Here is a 21,261-nt window from a genome sequence, read left to right on the forward strand (position 1 = left end):
CTCTTTGTCTTTTAAACCATCATTCACTAAGTAATGTTTTCAGGTTGGAACTTCTGGCCATCTGATAGGCCTTGGGGGTTCTTCTAAAGACGTCTACTGGTATGATTTGACATCTGTTGGTTAAGAATTGTTTCAAATAGCATAATGTTTGTATGGGCGGTCGAAATCTCGTTTGTTTAGAATGACGTGAAATAGGCACATGAAAAGGAAATTAAGTCAGAGGTGATCTTAGTGACCTGAAAGCGTGACAACTGCTTGAGGTCGGTCACACACGACCTTCTTGTGGGTAATTTTCTTGTTAGATGCGTACTTGTTGGGACCTTACCGCCGGAGATCCGTAGAGTAAGGTGAGATGTGACATTTTCAGGGTTGACCTTTTCTAACCCTTCCCATTACGAAAAGGCAGAATTTCTACAAATCGTGGTTGCTTGAGGGAAACAACTCACTGCTGCCACACTGTACGGCAAACAGTACTACTTCGCCCTCTGACCTCTTCTAGTTTTACTGTCCTTTAATAGACCTGCCTGGCATGGTAAGACCTTGAGGGACAATTGCTCCAGCCACTATAGCCCGATTGGTTCATCACGATAAGCAAACCAAACGACCACGTCAATTTAGCAGTACCAACCGGGGCAGCATTGTAAGGTACGACGCGACTGAGTTTGGTCCTACTCAGTTTGGCCACATCAATGGGATCTACATAACCCATAATCGTTGTTCTCTAAATTGAAAACTCAGACTTAATGCTTTCTATTAAAACAGCTTTTTTGGTTCATAAAGCCTTAGGTTGGTATGCAAAGCATTTCATTAGTCCTAGCGGATGCGATAGTACAAACTAGATGGGAACAACACTGGCTTTTGCTATGCGGTGTCGTCGCCGCATATGTCCGACTTAGGATTGATGTTAAAGCGTGGTGTGAGGACTCAGCCCAAGATGTCCACATACGACAAGCGACAATCTCAGTAAAGTGTGGAGATAATTTGGCTCAATGATCTGATTGTAACTATAGGATGAGGAGTGCTGATAATACGTCGTCTTGAATGTTTTGCTTCTGTATGGATCCTCATGTCATACTCTCGACATTCCTATGGATTCCTTAATATATACAGATATTTTACAACCGATGGCCATCGACCTGGCGTGCATAACATTCCTAAGTGTTAACGGTTCCTGATTATGTCAAGTAATACCCCTCACTCGCGTATAGTATTACCAGTGCGGTACAAGAACCATGTGGATGAAAAGACTGTATGGTAATTGTTAGTTCACAAAGTTTATATCTAAGACATGTGGGCGAATATCGCAAAGCAGGATTCAATAGCATGGACAATAGTAGCGTTTTAACTTGAGTTTCTAAGCAGTCGAGTTATCACTGGTGTAGCAAGTATCCCGGAAACAATACGGTGCGCCTCATTGTATGTGCTCGGTCCTAGGGATGTGATGAATATGTTCCCAAGATAACGGTCGAATGGATCGGCCCCAGGGTTCCATCAGCCAATGATAGAACCGTGGGACGGATACGAAAACCTCAGCGTTACTCACCAGTCCCACAGGGAAATATTCGTCTATCTATCAAAGGAATACACAAAACTTCAGTCCTCTTAGTCTTATAGTATAAGCTGCTGATATTTGGTCATAGAACTACTAACATGCTAATGGAACAACCAGATGGAATTAAGGTAACGGAGAGATGTGGTAAATTGGTCAACGAAGCCGTAGATTTCTATTCACTGAAGTGGCTGATATACGTGTTATACAGACTTGGCCGCCGCCTACACCAACGTGCAATGGTGACTAACAGAAGTTCATTAGAAATAATCAAGAGACACCCAAATCAATACATTCACCAATCTAAGGAGCCGAATCGAAATTCACAAGACAATCCTAATGAATGGTAGATAACCTACCTTGTTGGCTCAAAATTTGTCGCAGTAGCGTGGATATATCTACTTTTCGTTTTCCGTCAAATTTTGGATTGTAAAATTATTTTATACCTCTTATTCATTAATCGCATCTAATCCAATGAAACCGCATCCTTTGTTAATTTTTCGTGTTATCATTGATACTGCTAATGATCGTTAATATATATCTTGTCAACTTCAGTTGGTAGACATTTGAACCAGAGTACCGTGAATTACTATATTTTTACCAAATCTCTGCAGGGTTTGGTATTTTCGAAACAAAGCTTTGCAAACAATCTACATACGTAAACGTTTTGTACAGCTTTTAAAGAATGAGCTCTCATCAAATAAAGCTAGTCTTATACAGGACGAAATTTGGTAGTTTGCAAGAACTTGATTAAGATGCTCGTTTCGAACTATTTAAACATTAATCCATACTTATCCATCTATGACTTTAGAGAATAAACTAACGAAAAGTGAAAGACTAGTAAAATGTATTTATGTTAGGATGGGAGATAAATACAAGTAGTAATAATTATATATCTTCAGATGCCTCTAATGTACCAGTGGAATTGATCATTTGACTTGCAGTAACACCATCGGGAAAATGCTTTTCTATTAATTGTAAGAGTTGGTCAGTTTGACTGTTAGATAATCGAGAATCCAAATCACTGATTATCTACAAAAAATGCAGATAAATGTAATCAACAATCTGCTGACTCCAACACAGTATTAAACAAGCCTGCTTTTACATTAAAACCGAGAAATCAAAACCAAGAAAAATATTGACTGTAATCTAACTAAATATCTTCCACAGTGGAAATAATTTTCCAGAACTTCCTGATATACACAGTCGAGACTAGGCCCTTGAAGCAAACATTGATAAGACTATGAAGACAACTTTAGTCGATCCACGTTCCCAAAAAAATTTTCGTCACTGAAACGAAGTGAGAATTGAAAACATCGTGTCATTCTCAGTAGATTGGTTCTCTCATTCCATCTATTACGCACTATATACTTGCTTCGTGTAATTGTGGGTTTATACTGGTACGCTTTGAAATGAGCTGAAGAAGTTGTGGAGTAAAAATAGTGCTTTTCAGTTGGACTATATGGTACACCTATAATAATACACAAAATATTTTTCGACTAACCCATCATAAATAGCGCAAATACTTAGACCTACTTTACTTCAAAGGCTTATTAAAGTTAGGTATCATGAAAAGCACAATACAAAATAACTATGTGAATAAATGAAAGTGGAAAATCACCTAGCATTATTGAAAAAATACGCAAATAACTCATAAATATCCACGACAGGTTTCGTTTCTCCCCAAAGATATGCCTTACTGATCCTGAAGAGCACAAAAAAAAACAGCTCCACTAAGACGGCCGCTGACAAACTGACTGCCTTTCTCAACTAATCTTAGTATCATGAAAGTTTCATATGGAAATCACGTAGACAACATAAGAGGTGTCAGCGACTCATATTTTTTAGACCATCACCAACGTTACCATAACACATAGAATTACCAGTATTTACAAGCTGTTGTAAGCGAAGCAATTTTTAAGAAACATGATCAAACACGATCACTGAGTATCTTTACCTTAACTATTAAGGCTATAGATGGAAATAAATCAACCACCTTGTTTGAAAACGCATCTTATTTAGGTAAATATATGGATAGTGGAATGACATTTTAGTTCACCAAGTATTCGAGAAACAGTTAAATACTTTACACCAATCTACTTATTGCAGCTGTCATATAATAAGTGCACAAATTATAGTTCATAGTCAAACAAACGCAAGCACCAGACGGGAAATGTCGTCCATAAAACCACACAACCTAATCCATTATAAAATGATTAGAAACCAAACTCTTCACTTCATATGATTAGTCTTAGACCGACTTGGATACTGTTTACAATTAATTGAGCTCGACGAAGCACACCAATTAAGAGTGGCTGAAAAATATGGCTGGTGACTATGACTGAAACCAACCTACATAATATTTATATTGACTGGAGATACTGTGAAAGTTTGCTGGGGCAACCGATGATAAGCAAACAATGCTGCACTAGATTTGTGTTTGAAAAACTAAGTTACCTGTGAGTGACTAACTGGAGTTATGAGAATAATTACAGTACTATTTTAGTCAACCCAATACTTCTGTTGTAGACAATTCTGCAAAATTATACAAGGGTGCTCCAAAAAAGTCACTATCTTTGAAATGACGTTTTATATTACGTGACTGAATTTAAGCTTTGGAGAATAAATTGAGATGTGTAATCGGGTGCCAATAGCTGTCAACCACAAATAACAACATCGACAGTTACTCCCGAATGGTTTACAAAGACGTTCGACGGAACTATCTTTAAAGGAATGTAAAGAAGCTTGACTGTAGTAGAATATCTATTTTTAGTAGTAACATATACACAAAAACAAATGACATTACATTTAGCGGTGAGAACGTGTATCTATCATATACATGGAACTATGTTAAAAAAACAATAGGACTCACTACTGATAGCTCCACTTGACTACTGGGACAGTGATTGATAAGCATGAGAATCTCAGATTTTGTTAAATTAAATACCTTGACATCATTAGCAAATCCCTGTACTCCTGATTCTTCCTGTTTGCTACAAGGTGATTTGGTATTTAAATACTTTGCGCCCGTATACAATAGCGTTTGCTGGCGCCTGACTTTCTTTTTAGATTCAAGTTTATCTTTGATAAGCTTCAGAACTTCGAGATTTGTTAAAAGCCTGGGATTTTGGGGATCAATGAGTTCCATTCAACAACTTGAAAATTAAGAATGATATTTTATCGGTTGGACTCTAAGTTTCGCTTAACTATTACAGCTCCTGTCCAGAATACAAATCCCCAAGATATGGAAACAAGGACGAAACATAAAAACCAGAACAATTTTTGCCGCGCGTGACGAGGGACTTGGTACATCCCGGGTGTTAGCCAGGCAACTATCCGAGAAACACAAAATGCCATTCAATGTTCCAAGTCTCGATTTTTCACACTTATGAAGTCTTACGAGAAAGAAAAAACAGGATGTTGGGGGAATGGTTATTAAATCGGATTCTAATTCAAAAGTTTATAAGTTTAAATGGTTCCGTACGGTTCAAATGGTTCAAATGGTTGTGGACGGAATAGAAGAAGCTTTCGTTTAACAGGCTTCCGTATCTAGTAGCAGGGGATCACCAAATCCTCCAGGCGGGAACCTAGGTATGTTAACAATAAAAGAGGAAAAGAAATCGGTAAATCATAGTGTGATATTGTCCTTGGTCCTTAAGAATAGGTCAAGTTGCCTCTTGAAGGACTCCTGAGAAGTCGCTTGGACTAGCTCGGCCGGCAGCGAATTCCAGCTTTTGACAACTCTTAAGGAGTAGAAGTTGTGTCTACATTCCGCCTTGCTATGCTGTGTTTCCAGTTTCTGGGTGTTACCCTTTAGGATATCATTCGAACTAAGCTTAAGTAGGTGTTTAAGAGGATGTCCAGAAGTGTTAAGAATACTATAAGCCATTAATAAACCACCTCTAGGACGCCTATACTCTAATGGGTAAAGGTCTAGTGAATGGAGGCGTGCTTCGTTAGGCTTAGATTTGAGTCCTCGAACTGATTTCGTGGCTCGCCGTTGGATACGCTCCAAAGTGACCTTGTCCTTTTAGAGTGAGGGGGGAGTACTATGTTTCCGTACTCTAAATGAGGACGCATGAAACTATTGAAGATTGTATGGAAAGTTCGTCCGTCAAACTGTCCAAAAATGCGTTTCAACGTTACCAGTGCAAGGTTTGCCCGGAAGGCATTTTTGTCACAGTTAGCGTAAGACTTCAAATTATGGGACACCAGGACTCCTAAATCTTTTTCGACTTGGGATACTACTAGAGAGGAGTTTCCTAAGTTGTAACTGTAGTTTGCAACATATCGCAGATGGACTACTTTACACTTTGAAGTGTTAAAGGTACGTCCGTTATCGTCTGCCCAACTTTGAAGTCGAGTCAGATCCTCCTGAAGTGTCTGTATATCGTCTTGGTTGCGTATCTCTCTCCTAAGTTTCACGTCGTCGGCAAAAAGTAATAAGTCTTACGTTACCTGTCGAGGAAGATCATTTATGTAGATCAAGAAGAGAAGAGGCCGTAGTACTGAGCCCTGGGGGACCCCACCAGGACATTCCATAGCCTGAGATAAAGTGAAATTAACTCTAACCTTAAAGTGTCGATTTTTTAGGTATGAAGTAAGCCAATCGATCAGAGGTGGTTTGATACAAAGTTGTTTGAGCTTATTGATAAGACACAAGTGGTTAACCTTATCAAAAGATTTTGAGAAATCAAGGTAAATGATATCAACCTTTCCCTTGCGATCGAGGATGCTTGTCCATCTGTCCACCGCAGTCAGCAGGTTGGTTATACAAGAGTAACCCTTCCTGAAACCATGCTGTTGGGGTGAGAAATTTAAGGACAGTAGATAGTCGTTTAAACCGTCGCATATCAGGGACTCCATGAGTTTTGAAGGTAATGACAGAAGAGTCACCGGCCGATAACTTGAAGGTTCATTGCGTCAACCACCTTTGAAAATTGGTGTGATGTGAGCCAACCTCCAATTTTCTGGTAATTTGCCTTGGCTTAGCGAGTGTGAAAACATCACGCTAAGCGGCGTTGCCAGGATTGAGGCTGCCTCCCTCAGTATGGCAGGATGAACCATATCCGAGCCAGGAGAAGTATCTAATCTTAAGTGCTGCAATTTACGGAACACCAAGTCAGCGCTCAGGTTCACTTCGGAGAGTCCTGTGGAACTGCAGATGAAACTGTCGTCAGTAAAGTTGATGTCAGCCGGTTGAAATGTTTGAGAGTAATGTGCCGCCAGAAGGTTAGCAGCGTCGCCATCGTTGTTGGTCGGGCCGTTAAGACCTAGCAGTTGAGAAACTCCTGTTTTGGCTTGACGAAGAGACGCTGCATAACGGAATAGGCTTCTAGGGTTAGAGGCAAATTTGTTCATAAGCTTTGTCTGGTACTGAAGCCTGTCTTCTCTTATAGCCTTCGTGCATATGTTCCTGATATGTTTATATTGTCTATACGCTCCGTCGTTATCAGTTCGTTTGTATTCCGCCCAACAGTGCCTTTTGCGGCTTAGCAGGCGAAGGGTACGGTTCTTGATTACTGTAGGTGGCTTCCAGCTTTTGGGAACCGTTTGAGGAACTGAATGGTTTGTAGCACATAAGAGCGTGTGCAGTAAGAAGTCCCAATGACCGTCCACATCGAGTTGGGGGTGAACGGTCCTGGACGGAATAGAAGAAGCTTTCGCCTAACGGGCTCCCATTTCTTGCGGCGGCAGATCATCCGTGCCTCCATGTAGGGACCTAGGTATATTTGAAGATAAAACAGAACAAATGCCTGTAAATTATGGTGAGCTAATGTCTGTAGTCTTTAAGGATCCGTCAAGTTTAAACTTGACCGTATAAACAGTTCGACGGACGAAAACACCTTGCCACTAAAGAGTGAGAAGCCGAAGAGGTCAGTGCAATAATCTCACTAACATCTTGTAAAAATGCATTAGATTGTAAAGACGGGTTTCTTTGACATGGATGTGCCTGAGATGAAGGCTGGAAATAGCCACGTTCAATATCCCAAATTTTGGCTTTTTGACAGTACAGGTGCATTAACTAATCGGTCTCTGTCATTGTCTATCAACCAATAATACCTTGTGAAACTGTACGATATAGCGACGCAAGGTTATTTTCACGACATGAGAGACAAATTAAAAAGGCGTAATAGAAGGAAACAAGAACACGTATATACTAATTTAAAGTGATAACTATTCTCTACTGCTCTATAACTACAGTCTTCGATGTTAACAAACATAACCGTAAGTGAAGATTCAAGTAGCTAGTTCTGTGGAGAGGCATATCATTCAGATATCGCCGTTACTTTTTTGCTCTTTACATTTCAGAATTCACAATAAGATTATCGTGATTGTCAATAGTCGAACAGGCGTTGCGAAACGAGATAATCAGTGCAATATCTAACATGTTCAACTTCGTTTTCAATAAACATTTTTTTAAACACGCGCTTACTTTCTTACTTGCATGAGAAACTCTTTGACTAAGTGCTGAGGAAGCCTGTTTGATTTTAAATGAACTTGAAATTGAGTACACGTGCCTTATTAATAGTACATCGTCTGTTCTTTCTTTTGTAAATCTTTTCAAATTACAAAAAGACTTGGTAATTACAGTTAAATCACACAACGATTGATGCTCTGGTATCTGCTAACTGCTCATAATGTTGTACAATACCATGCTTTTTTCTTTTCAATAAATTTCGCCAAACACATACCATTTTTTACTTGGATTGCAGTTTTCGTGTGTTGTGTTGTGGGAATGAAGGAGAACACATGAGACGTTCGGGGTTTTGTCACAGGTGTTTTTAAAGTGGAAGCAAAATTAGAGAAATCAGCGTGTATATAGGCGAAAAATAGACAATTTGGAATTTATTAATGCAGACTATTCAGCGACATTTGAAACACAGCAACATAGAGAGGCAAACCAGCATTATTTCCCTCAGACAGGCTAGAAAGCAGACATTTTTGTGCGTCTCCCCATTATCTCCTCTTTATTTTCCAAGGCATTTTTCCTTTCATTTCCCAGTTGTTCACCTTTATTTGCCCTTTACTGGATGTTTAGGTTTCTTTTAGAAGACTCCTAGAAAGTCCCTAGATTAGCTCAGTCGCCAGTGAACCCCAGAGTTTAACTACTGTTAGCATTAGAAAGTGTGTTCTTTGGTCCGCTCTGGTATGTTTTAACCTCAGTCCTTGTGCGTTCCCCTTAGGTTTTTGTTGAGGCTTAGGCTAACTAGATATTCAAGTGGATGACTGGAAGTGTTTAAGATGCTGTATGTCATTAGGTCACCTCAGTAGCGCCAATACTCTATCCGACAAAGTTTCACTGACTTGAGGCTCTCTTGATAAGGCTTGAACTCGAGTCTACCGACTGATTTCGTGGCTCACCGTCGGATACATTCCAGTTCTTATACTTGTGAGAGAGGGGAAAATACCATTTTTCTATACTATGAATGGAGTCGTATAAAACTGTTGAATACTAAGTGGGAAAATCTGCCGTCAAATTTGCCAGAAATGTGCCTCAACGTTACCAGTGCAAAGTTTGCTCGAAAAGCCTTTTCGTTGCAGTTGGCGTAAGTCTTCGGTCAGCAGTCTACCAACACTCATAGAACTTTTTCAATTTGAGATACCTCTAGAGGTGGATTGCCTAAGTTGTATACATAGTCTGCAACATGTCTCAGATGGGCCACTATACACTTTGAAGTGTTAAAGTTAAGTTCAATGTCATCTGCTCAAGTTTGGAGTCCAGTCTAATTTACCTGAATCGCGAGCTGATCTTAGTCGCAAATTTCTTTCCACAGTTTCACATCGTCAGCGGAAGGTAACAGTTCTGATGATACTTGTTGGGGAAGGTCATTTATAAAAATGGAGAAGAGAATAGGTCCTAGAAATGAACCCCGGGTAACCCAACTAAGATATTCTGTAGCCTGAGAAAAATTGAAGTTCAGCCTAGCCCTAAAATGATGACTTTTTAGGTGTGAATTAAGCTAATCAAACAGTGGTGACTTGATATCTATTCTTTTGACCTCATTGATATGATTAACCATATCGAAAGCTTTTGAGAAATCAAGGCGAATGAAATCAACCTTCCCGTTGCTGGTTGTCCATTTGGTCAACGCGGTAAGCAGGTTTGTTATAAAGGAATGACACTTACCAGAACCGCGCTGCTAGTGTGGAAAGAAGTTTATGGATGGCAAGTATTCAGGTAGACCGTCGTATATCAAGGAATCTATAATTTGTAGGGTACTGCTGGTCGGTAGCTTGATGGTTCTCAGAGTTTGCCTCCTTTGAAAATTGACGTAATGTGAGCCACCTTCCAATTTTCGGGTAATATGCCTTGGCTTAGAGAATGTGAGGATATAACACCAAGCAGTTTGCCAAGATTGATGCCGCTTCCCTCAGTATTACGGAGAATACCATAAACGGGTCAGGAGAATCGTCCTTGTTTAGGTGCTGTAGCTTCTGATACACCAAACCAACGCTCAGCTTCAGTTCTATGGGTCCTGTAGAGTTGCAGATGAAGCTTTCAGCAATACAGTTCGTGTGAGTTTGTTGAAATATCTGAAAGTATAGTTCTTCCAGAAGGTTGGCGGCGTCACTGTTGTTGCTGGCTAGTCCAGTACGACTGATAACTACTCTGAAGATTGACCTGCAAAGCTTACACATCCAACCGTCTATAATCCCGACGCTTGTTGTTGGTGGGATGTTTTGGCCCGGTTTTGCTAATAAAGTTGAAAGCCATGACGGCGTGGTCACTTGTAAAATGAGGGGCTGTCAATTAGGAATTCTTCGTTTGTAAAGATGTAGTCCAAGCGTGACTGCGTCTGACTATGTCTCCGCTGAGTTTTTAACTGCACACTTTGGAATAATTGCAGTTCTTCAACATGGCTGAAGAACCGAGCTTCAGTAGGGCTGTAACCTATGATATACATGATTTTAGCTAAGTCGACTTTAGGAAGATTCAACTCTTATAGAATGAGGTAATAAGTATATCTGAGACGATTAAAGAGATCGACAGTGCGCTTCCTGTAAATGACAACGTTACCACTGAACTATCTTGGCCGCGACTAACCTCCTGCAGGACTGAGATGTATTTACAATCGATCAATCAAGTGTAGATAATAAAGTTATTTAGTTTCTACAAATTGTATGTCGCTAAAGATTAAAGTGTTACTATAATAAACTAAGACTATTAAGAATAAAATGGAAGAAACTAATTAAAAATGGATGTTCATTATTTCATTAGAACTGAATATTCAAGTATTAAAGTGAATCATTTGAATTAATACAGAATATAATTCACTGTGAAAAACTAGAGGAAAATCAGGAGGTACTTTTCTGTAAGAGAAACGTTTCCAAATACAAATGTATATGAAACGGAAATAATAATAATGACAATAATAATAATGAGTTGTAACCAGGGTTACAACAAAGATTCAATATTACTTATGTATACAAAGTTCAGATTTCATTTTATTTATTAAATAACACTTATATTATCTCAAACAGTTAGAACTCAATAAATCTTAGCAAACATAAAGAACCATGTTCATAATCTTCAAAACAATATGTAATTTCAATAGTTGAGATCATGAGTCAATTGAAGCTAGACCACCATAGAAAACCTGGAAGCACTGGACGGCCGTTTCGTCCTATTGTCGGGCTCCTCAGCAGTGCCCATCCGCGACCCCGCCTCGCGGGATTCAAACCGGGGACCTACTAGTCTCGCGCGCGATCACTTAACCAATAGACCACTGAGCCGGCATCCAACGGTGTCAATGTCTAACTTCAACTAATCCACGAAATTGCGCCATCGTCCACAATTGGCTTCAGTGAGTTACTATCTCACAACTGACCCTCTTCTGATAATATGTAATTTATCTAAGTGATTCTGTGGTATGGGTTACTTATATACACATAAGTAGTATATAACGGTGGTCAGGCACAGAATGTATTTCAGTAGAAGATCGAGAAGGAAAGAACGAGAACAGAAAGCAATTGCTATGAAAATGTAGGAACAATGAAATTTGGGACAATGGACTAATATTTCCAAAGAAACAATCAAGTTTGAGACAATGTATTGATATTTTACAAATTAACAATTTACTATATATTGTTCTCAGATTTCATTGAGATGCTCTGTAATTTCGTGTTTGGACACATTCGATTGTCCCCACTCGTTTTCTTCTTCACTAGAATTCAAGTCAATTAGACGTTCAAAGATTCAACTCACCTTACATTTTTCTTATTTCGATAATGCAATGAGAAGACGTAGTTTATCAGAATTCTGATAAACTACATCTTCTCATTGCATTATCGAAATTTATCAAAGGGACTAATTGTTTTAAATTTTTCTTATTGTTATAGAACTGTTATAACGCTAAGATTTTCATAGAGCCAATTGATTAGATCACAAAACTATAAAGTACATTGACTAATTGTTCATTTAGGCTCATGTGCCAAATAAACATCCTGTCAATCAAACAAACTCCTGAGGAGTCTCATACTAGAACGAAACGGCCGTCCAGTGTTTTCAAGTTGTTCATGGTGGTCTAGCTTCAATTGACACATGAATTCAACTATTAAATGAACAAATGTCTGGTAACATTGACTGGAAAGTTCACTTTCTATTGTTAATTATCCAATTAAATTGTATCATATAATCTTCCGTTTTTTCAGATGTTCTGAAATGTTCCTCCACTAAACGAGTTAAGTGAGATCTCTTCAGCCATTTCCTGTCTCCAAGAGAATTTACAGAAGAATTCTAGGGAGCTCTTAACATAAACTGAGTGATAGATGAATAATTAATTAACGTTAGTTTAGATCTAGCAAAAAATATAATAACAGTTAATGAAAGAAACGATGACTTACAATAAGAGTGCCAAACAAAATACCACAACCAAAGTATTTATTAAATAAACAATAAGAATATATACATTAATTCTCCATAGAATAGTTATAAAAGTTATATCTCCTTCAACTAATCTTCCCCATTTAACAAGAACAAGATTGAAATGTGTCTTAATATGCATTTTATAAGTGGATTCTAATTACAGTTAATGTTCTTGCTCTGCAAGAATTTATTACATGTTATACAAATAAAGAGGTAAAGAAGACTCTTATCATTTGTGCGTACAGAAATCAGTTTATGATTTGTAAAACTGGATTCCGGTTCTGTTATCTAGAGATCAAGTATTCAAACACGAAACCGAACGTTCCGGATTCGATTTCTGGTTGTGTGGTCGTGGATTCTGTTGGGATATTCAGGAAAATATCCCAAAAATTATCCTGTTAAGACTAATGCTATCCTTGGACATAAAATGGTGTCATCTTATTGGTCAATATTTATTTAACGTGTCATTTTCCTACTGGTTAATATTGTACAATGTTATTTTGTATTTTATCGTACGATGTGGTCTGCTTGACTGGTATATAAACAAAGTATGTTTGAAATATAATGATTCATATATCCGAGGCTGAGACTTGTGTTCTGGACTCAATTGGCTGGGCTAGACAGGGAAGCGGGACCAATCAGAACCCTGGGCCGTTCTACGTGTTTGTGCGTCTTTGGTCAGATCAATAATTTGCTACCCTTAATCAGCAGCATTTATTTTTTCACGTTATAACAGATTCCCACTGTTGAAGAGTTCCATACTGGAACGAAACCGTCACATAGGTCTTTCCAGATTTTTAATGGTTGTCTGATTTAATTCAATTCACAATCCCAATAAAGTTCATCAATCTTCACAACCTATATACTGATAATTATAATAGTTGTCAGAAAAGTTAAGTTATCTGAACTTCGTAGATAATTGGGTGATGTGTTAATGTGTTCAAGTGATAGGTGATGGACATTTGTATTAAGAGCAAATATTAGCAAAAGGATGTTAGTATATCCAGTTGACGAATCATAAATGGGACAAAACTCAAGTCTTAGGTTTCACTAACGGTCACAACTTGAATTTACTAAAAATGCATACTTACTTACTTTACTTACTTACGCCTGTTACTCCCTGTATAGGAGAATAGGCCGCCCACCAGCACTCTCCATCCAACTCTGCCCTGGGCAATCCTTTCCAACTCTTTCCAGTTCTTACTCATCTTTTTCATATCTGCTTTTATTTCCCGATGTAATGTGTTCTTTCGTCTCCTTCTTTTACGCTTCCCATCACTACTTCAAGTTAGGGTTTGTTTCGGGATCCAGTTTGATGATTTGCGTAATGTATGTCCTATCCATTTCTATCGTCTTTTCCTAATTTCGTCTTCAGCTGGATGCTGGTTTGTTCTCTCACACATAAGGCTGTTTCTGATGGTATCCGGCCAATGGATGTTGAGTATCTTGCGTAAATAACTATTTATAAATACTTGTACCTTCTTGATGATGGTTGTAGTAGGTCTCTAAGTTTCAGCTCCTTACAGTAGAACTGCCTTGACGTTTGCATTAAAGATTCTGACTTTCATATTGGTTGACACTTGTTTTGAGTCCCATATGTTCTTCAATTGTAGGAATGCTGTCCTTGCTTTGCTAATCCTCGCCTTTACGTTTGCATCTGATTCTCTCTGTTCATCGATGATGCTTCCCAGGTACGTGAAGGATTCTACATCTTCCAGAGTTTCGTCATCAAGTGTGATTGCCTTGGGGTTCTCCGTGCTGTATTTGAGTATCTTGGTTTTCCCATTGTGTATATTGAGGCCTACTTATGTAAAAACTGTCGCTACACCGTTTGTCTTGACCTGCATTTGTTGATGTGTATGGGATAGAAGGGCCAGGTGATCTGCAAAGTCGAAATAGTGTAGTTGATCCCGAGCTGTCTATTGTATTCCGTGTTTCCCATCAGATGTCGAGGTCTTCATAATCCAGTCAACCACCAAAAGAAAGAAAGAGGGTAAGCAAAAATAAGTATTAGATGAATTGAAACACTTTCGTAAACGTAACACGAAATCAAAAGGTAAATTAATTAGGATCATATTCAAAAAACTGTTTAACAAATTGTTCCTGTACGGATAACTCCGATGCTTAATTATAGATCTTTAAAGTTTCTACTAAGCAACATTGATAAACTGCTCGAAATCTTTGTTTACATCATGTAAACTATATTAAAGAAATAATATGGACCTCCATCTACTACATACTGAGGAATGAAAATATACGATCATTGTGTTTTGTTTTTGGTTAAACTAGGACATCGTTTTGGCTAGAATGAAGAAAGGAGAGTTAGCTCTCCCTCTGGTAATGCTCACACATGGTCACGTGCATACAACTACTACCAGGGAAGTCCTGCTCACGGACTTCTCGCGGCGGGGCTACTGTTCACAAAATTGAAAGGACGAAAAGCCGCTTTAACAGGGTTGTTGGACATGGAGAGTTCATCTAGGGGAGTTGGAAAACCCTAATTTTAAACCAATCGTGCACATGGGCTTCAGGATCATCATCATCATCATCATCAGAATTCATAGAATACCAACAATTTATCGTATTGGTTTTAATAATAATAATAATAATAATAATAATAATAATAATAATAATAGCCTAATTATTTAACCCAATCAGTGAATAGGAAGAAACAGTTATCCTATTTTCCTTGAATTTGATTGGTTTATTTATTTGTTTATTTTTTTTTCTTTTACAAAAACGAATTGTAATGAAAATCCATTATTCCATTTTATCAGAACTTTCCTATAATACTATCAATATATATCTATATAGGGAATAATAATAAAGACCTATATTAACCAATGACATATTACCATGGGAATAAAAACAGATTTCTTTACCTAACTACAATCTATTTTATTGTGAGTTCGGTGAATAACTGACTACATAGATTTATTTAGTTATTTATTTATAAATTTTATTATTCAGAATTATAATGATTGTTTAAACCAATCAAAAATTAATCTATTTTATTGATTGATTGATTGATTGATTGATTGATTGATTGATTGATAGGTTCTTATGAACTAATAATCACGTTGATTCGTTCTTTTACTTTTCTTTACTCTACTTTTCTTTTTTCTTTTTTAAAAAAGAAAAAAAAAGAAAGGACATTAATATAAATTATACAATAATTAACTGAATATTTGGTTTAAACAATCCATTTCTATTCAATTATTATTATTATTACATATACATATATATAAATGTCACATAGACGTGAAGCTGGTGCTATTCCACCATGGATTATTCCAGAAGAACATAAACGTGATTCAATAAAAAGTGGAATAGATCAAAATACAAAATTAAATGTTGATAATGAAGTAAAAGAAATGAGTTATTTAACTCATCAAAATGATAAAGCAAATGTAACTCCTAATGGATCACTGATAAAGCCTAAAGTAAGTAGTGATTTATTTATATTTGAATATTACTATTATTATTATTATTATTAAAATTGTTGTCAAGTGAACAGTTTATATGTTAATAAGAAAATAAGGTGAAACTATAATATAAGTTTATTGAAGCCTTGGCTATTCGTAAATTTAAACCACCCCCCATTATGTGTACAAAAACAATTTATCGTAACCTTGAATTTACCTTGGTAATCCTTAAGTTATTTTATGGCCTAGGATAACGCGACAATTTCTTATTCTTTCTCCTTCCCCTACCCTTTGTTATTTTACTTGAACTTTCATTGAATTGACCTTGACAAGTATATGTGTATGACCAGATTAGGGAGTTAAAAATTTCTTCTGAACACAAAGACTTGGCTTGTTGGCTCGGATTCCTATAGCTTCTGGTATGTGTAAGAGACGAGATCGAACACCATAAGGAAAACTAGCGGGAATCCGAGCCAACAAGCCAAGTCTTTGTGTTCAGAAGAAATTTGTAACTCCCACATCTCTCCCTTGGCCTTATTTATCGGATTCCAGATTGTTCGAAATGTATAGCGCAAATACATCACATTTTTTTCAGATAAACTTCGTCTTCTCATTGTTCTATCGAAACTATAATAATCAATCAGGTAGTAGATAAAAGGTCTTGGATTTTGGCATGAAATTCATTCATCTATTTGGATAAATAAAGTTTTGGCATTATAGTTGATGTCAGTATTGGGATGAAAACCTTTCTATTTAATTCCTAAAATTAATCGATAACTGTAAATTATAATTTTTTTCATTTGTCACTTCGGTTTATAACCCTCATTTAGTCCTAGTTATTAGCTGAACACTCTCAAGGTCACTTTAGCGTCAATCAAAGGTTGTCCATAAATTATAGTTTCATCGAAAATAATTAGTATATCGAGATTTAGATGGTTGGAGGTAGTCAGCAAGAAACCCTGGACCCGGGTTTCGTGCTACTTGGCACTCGTCAGCAAGGTGTACCTGTAATCGCGGCTCGGATAGCTGAGTTGTAACGTCTCTGACTGTGAAGCTGGATGACATGAGATCGAATCCGCCAGGGAGCACCAGTTCCCTCAAGATTACAGGTACACCTTGCTGACGAGTGCCAAGGAGCACGAAACCCGGGTCCAGGGTTTCCTGTTGACTACCTCCAACCACCATCTAATCTCAATACATAGTGCCCGCAGTGTCGAGTCACCTAGGCTGGTGGCCACATTTTAACATGATCGATAGCATTTGATCTGCACTAATAAGGACTAGACAAGCATGACACTGATCACCACCCAGTGATTTGGATAGTTTGTAAAGACTACTGGTTAATATCAGTTGGGAAACTATTGTGAGCTAAGAGATCTGATAGTTTACTACAAAATACAGTGTAAGATTGTTGTTAAGTAGTCACAAATGATGTTGAAGTAGATATCATATGTAACTGGAAGTATTAAATACTTCTTTGAAATATAATAATCTCTACATGTTATCTATATGAATAATAATTATGTCTTCACTTTTTGTGGGGCCTTTTATTTTGTCGTCATTTAGATCGGACAATGTTGTCGACAGTCTCAACACTTTAGTAGCCCAGGATCTGACTCCAATTTGATCGTATGAATGATCGTTGTCGAAATATATATGTCCCCTATCCTCGTATATAATCATCGACTTAATTCGCGTTAGTCAATAACGGAATCAAATAAGTCAAATAACGAGAATGGACTTGTGAATACATATATTTTGTATATGAAACGAATGGAAGAGAGAGAAGAGAAACAACGCGGAGTGGAGATGGCGGGTAAGCCAACTCCCCTTTAGTCAAGCGTTAATCAATATTTATAGTCACACAGTAATAAGATAAGAAGTGTACACACATCTATATGCTCATATAAACACAGTCAAGGTTGATAAGCAAATAATTAACAAGGTCAGAATGTGACTCGAGTAGAATGAATAGATTGGCCTGTCCAAAAGCTAGAATAAGGTATATGGGTTTAACATAATAACCGATACTACATACTAATGACTAATTTTGATTAATAAGTCGTGCATGATTTTGATGGAGTTATGTTCTCTAAGCTGGGTGATTTGGTCGCAGAGCTTTCATCATTCTTTTGAATGACATCATCAGCACCAAATTCAAGTAGAGGTGATGATGATGTTGTTCAGAAGAACAATGAAAGCTCCACGACCAAACCATTTAGCTCAAAGAATAAAACTCAATCAAAATCATCAAAACTTTTACTTGCATCAAGTGATCATAATTATTTCTGATATGTTGAAAGTTACGTTTTATTTTTATGGGTTTCAATGTATAACATCACGCTTGTCAGTCAGTCTTATTACATAAACCAAGTGTAGTGAACGAGAACTCAGGCGGAGAAAATCAACCTATTGTTCTATATAAAATTACAGAGTTGTTTCATAACATATGAAACCCATACATCAACTACTTCATTTGCAAATCTTCCATCAGTTGTCTAAAACTTCATCGTCTTTTGTTTGTTATTACAATTGCTGTCTGTTTACATTCCCCTTCTTTTCAATTTGATCTTCTCAACCTTCTGCTACCAAGCATTCCACTTCTGATTGATGTGACAGACTACTTATGTCGACAGACATAAGTAGCATACACTACACAGGTATTAATAGTACATTGGCCTTGATTTCTATACTTTATGTTAGTATAACCAGAGAATATTAACATTAGAAAAAGCGAGGGAGTCAGGATAATTTTTTCAATGGTCAAAAGAACCAAGTATTGAGAATACATTCTTCAAAGGGTATGAAGAATTATTGGCAATATACATGAATAAAATAGAATTAAAACCTTAGATTTTTGTGTATATAAACGATGAAAACACATATGTTACTTACTTACTTACTTACTTACGCCTGTTACTCCTCGTGAAGGAGCATAGGCCACTCACCAGCATTCTCCATCCAACCCTGTCCTGGGCAATCCTTTCTAGCTCCGTCCAGTTGTAATTCATCCTTTTCATATCTGCTTCTATTATCCGACGCAATGTGTTCTTTGGCCTTCCTCTTTTTCGCCTCCCTTCAGGGTTCCAAGTTAGGGCTTGCCTCGTGATGCAGTTTGACGGTTTGCGTAATGTATGTCCTATCCATTTCCATCGTCTTTTCCTAATTTCTTCTTCAGCTGGAAGTTGGTTTGTTCTCTCCCAGAGAAGGCTATTGCTGATGGTATCCGGCCAGTGGATGTTGAGTATCTTGCGTAGGCAGCTATTTATAAATACTTGTACCTTCTTGATGGTGGTTGTTGTAGTTCTCCAAGTTTCAGCTCCATACAGTAGAACTGCCTTGACGTTCGTATTGAAGATTCTCACTTTGATATTGGTTGAAAGTTGTTTTGAGTTCCATATGTTCTTCAATTGTAGGAATGCGACCCTTGCTTTGCCGATCCTCGCCTTTACGTCTGCATCTGAACCTCCTTGTTCATCGATGATGCTTCCTAGGTATGTGAAGGACTCTACATCTTCCAGAGTTTCGCCATCAAGAGTGATTTGATTGTTGTTCTGCGTGTTGAATTTGAGGATCTTGGTTTTCCCTTTGTGTATGCTGAGGCCTACTGATGCAGAGACTGCTGCTACACTGGCTGTCTTCATCTGCATCTGTTCGTGTGTACGTGATAGGAGGGCTAGGTCGTCTGCGAAGTCCAAATCGTCTAATTGATTCTGAGTTGTCCATTGTATGCCGTGTTTTCCTTCAGATATTGAGGTCTTCATAATCCAGTCGACCACCAGAAGAAAGAGGAAGGGAGAGAGTAAACAGCCTTGTCTGACTCCAGTCCTTACTTGGAATGCATCTGTCAGCTGTCCTCCATGCACTACTTTGCACTGTAGTCCGTCGTATGAGTTCCGGATAATGTTGACAATCTTCTCAGGAACTCCGTAGTGTCGAAGAAGTTTCCATAATGTCCTCCTATCTACACTGTCGAATGCCTTTTCATAATCAATGAAGTTGATGTATAGTGATGAGTTCCACTCAACTGATTGTTCGACGATGATCCGTAGTGTTGCAATTTGGTCTGTGCACGACCGATCCTTACGGAATCCAGCTTGTTGATCTCGAAGTTGGGCGTCTACTGCATCCTTCATCCGGTTCAGCAACACTCTGTTGAAGACTTTCCCTGGTATTGACAGCAGTGTAATGCCTCTGTAGTTTTCACATTTGCTCAGATCTCCTTTCTTTGGAATCTTGACGAGGTGTCCTTCTTTCCAGTGCATTGGCACTTGTTCCTCCTCCCAAATCTTTTTGAATAGAAGGTACAGCATGCTTGTGGTTGCTTCGATGTCTGATTTCAGTGCTCAGCTGGTATGTTGTCGGGTCCTGCTGCTTTCCCGTTCTTGATTTGTCTGACGGCCATTCTAATTTCTTCCATCGTTGGTGGGTTGACATCTATAGGAAGATCTATGTGTGCTTCTTCGATGTCCGGTGGATTCATTGGAGCCGGCCTATTCAGGAGTTCCTCGAAGTATTCCACCCATCTGTTACGCTGATGTTGAATTTCGGTGATTGGCTTGCCTTCTTTGTCTTTGACCGGCCTCTCTGGTTTACTGTATTTCCCTGCTAGTTTCTTCGTTGTATCGTAAAGCTGTTTCATATTTCCTTCTCTAGCAGCTTTTTCTGCCGTCGTTGCTAGTTCTTCCACGTATTTCTTCTTGTCGGCTCTAATGCACCTCTTCACTTGTTTGTTTGCTTCTATGTATTCAGCTTGTGCTTGAACTTTCTCTGCTCGTGTTCGGCTGTTGTTAATTGCTGCCTTCTTGTTCTTCCTTTCTTTGATCTTGTCCAGTGTTTCTATAGAGATCCATTCCTTATGATGGTGTTTCTTTAGGCCCAGAACCTCTTGACACGTTGAAGTTAATGCTTCCTTGATGCCTTTCCAGTTGTCCTCCATACTAGTTTCTTCTTCTTTCAGTAGATCTTGTAAGGCTTGGAACCTGTTGTTGAGAGCTATCTTGAATTCATTGAGTTTGTCAGTATCTCGAAGGAAGGCTGTATTGAACCTTTGTAGTGCTGTTAGTCCACTTGTCCAGTTCTTTTTTAGCTTCAGTTTTAAATTGGCTACAACTAGGTGGTGATCTGAAGCTACGTCAGCACCTCTCCTGGTTCTTACATCTTCCATTGTCCTTCGGAATTTTTTGTTGATGCAAATATGATCTATTTGGTTCTCTGTAATGTGGTCCGGTGAGATCCATGTAGCCTTATGTATACGCTTGTGTGGAAATATTGTGCCTCCTATGACCAATTTGTTGAATGCACATAGATTTGCAAATCTTTCTCCATTTTCGTTTCTCTGTCCCAGTCCATGTCGTCCCATGATATCTTCATATCCGGTGTTGTCTATTCCGACTTTGGCATTTAGATCTCCCATC

General features: G+C 38.1%; 1 protein-coding gene across 1 annotated transcript; it reads right to left on the reverse strand.

Moving 5' to 3' along the window:
* Positions 1-1,916: 1,916 nt before the first annotated feature.
* On the reverse strand, positions 1,917-4,963 carry MS3_00008231 (uncharacterized protein). The gene is made up of 2 exons (XM_051216585.1): positions 4,422-4,963; positions 1,917-2,581 (listed from the first exon to the last, which is right to left on the reverse strand). The coding sequence occupies exons 1-2, from the start codon at positions 4,695-4,697 to the stop codon at positions 2,438-2,440; spliced, it is 420 nt and encodes a 139-aa protein (XP_051063914.1). The 5' UTR covers positions 4,698-4,963; the 3' UTR covers positions 1,917-2,437.
* Positions 4,964-21,261: the final 16,298 nt, after the last annotated feature.

This window comes from Schistosoma haematobium (genome assembly GCF_000699445.3).
Source record: "Schistosoma haematobium chromosome Unknown HiC_scaffold_546, whole genome shotgun sequence".
NCBI lineage: Eukaryota > Metazoa > Platyhelminthes > Trematoda > Strigeidida > Schistosomatidae > Schistosoma > Schistosoma haematobium.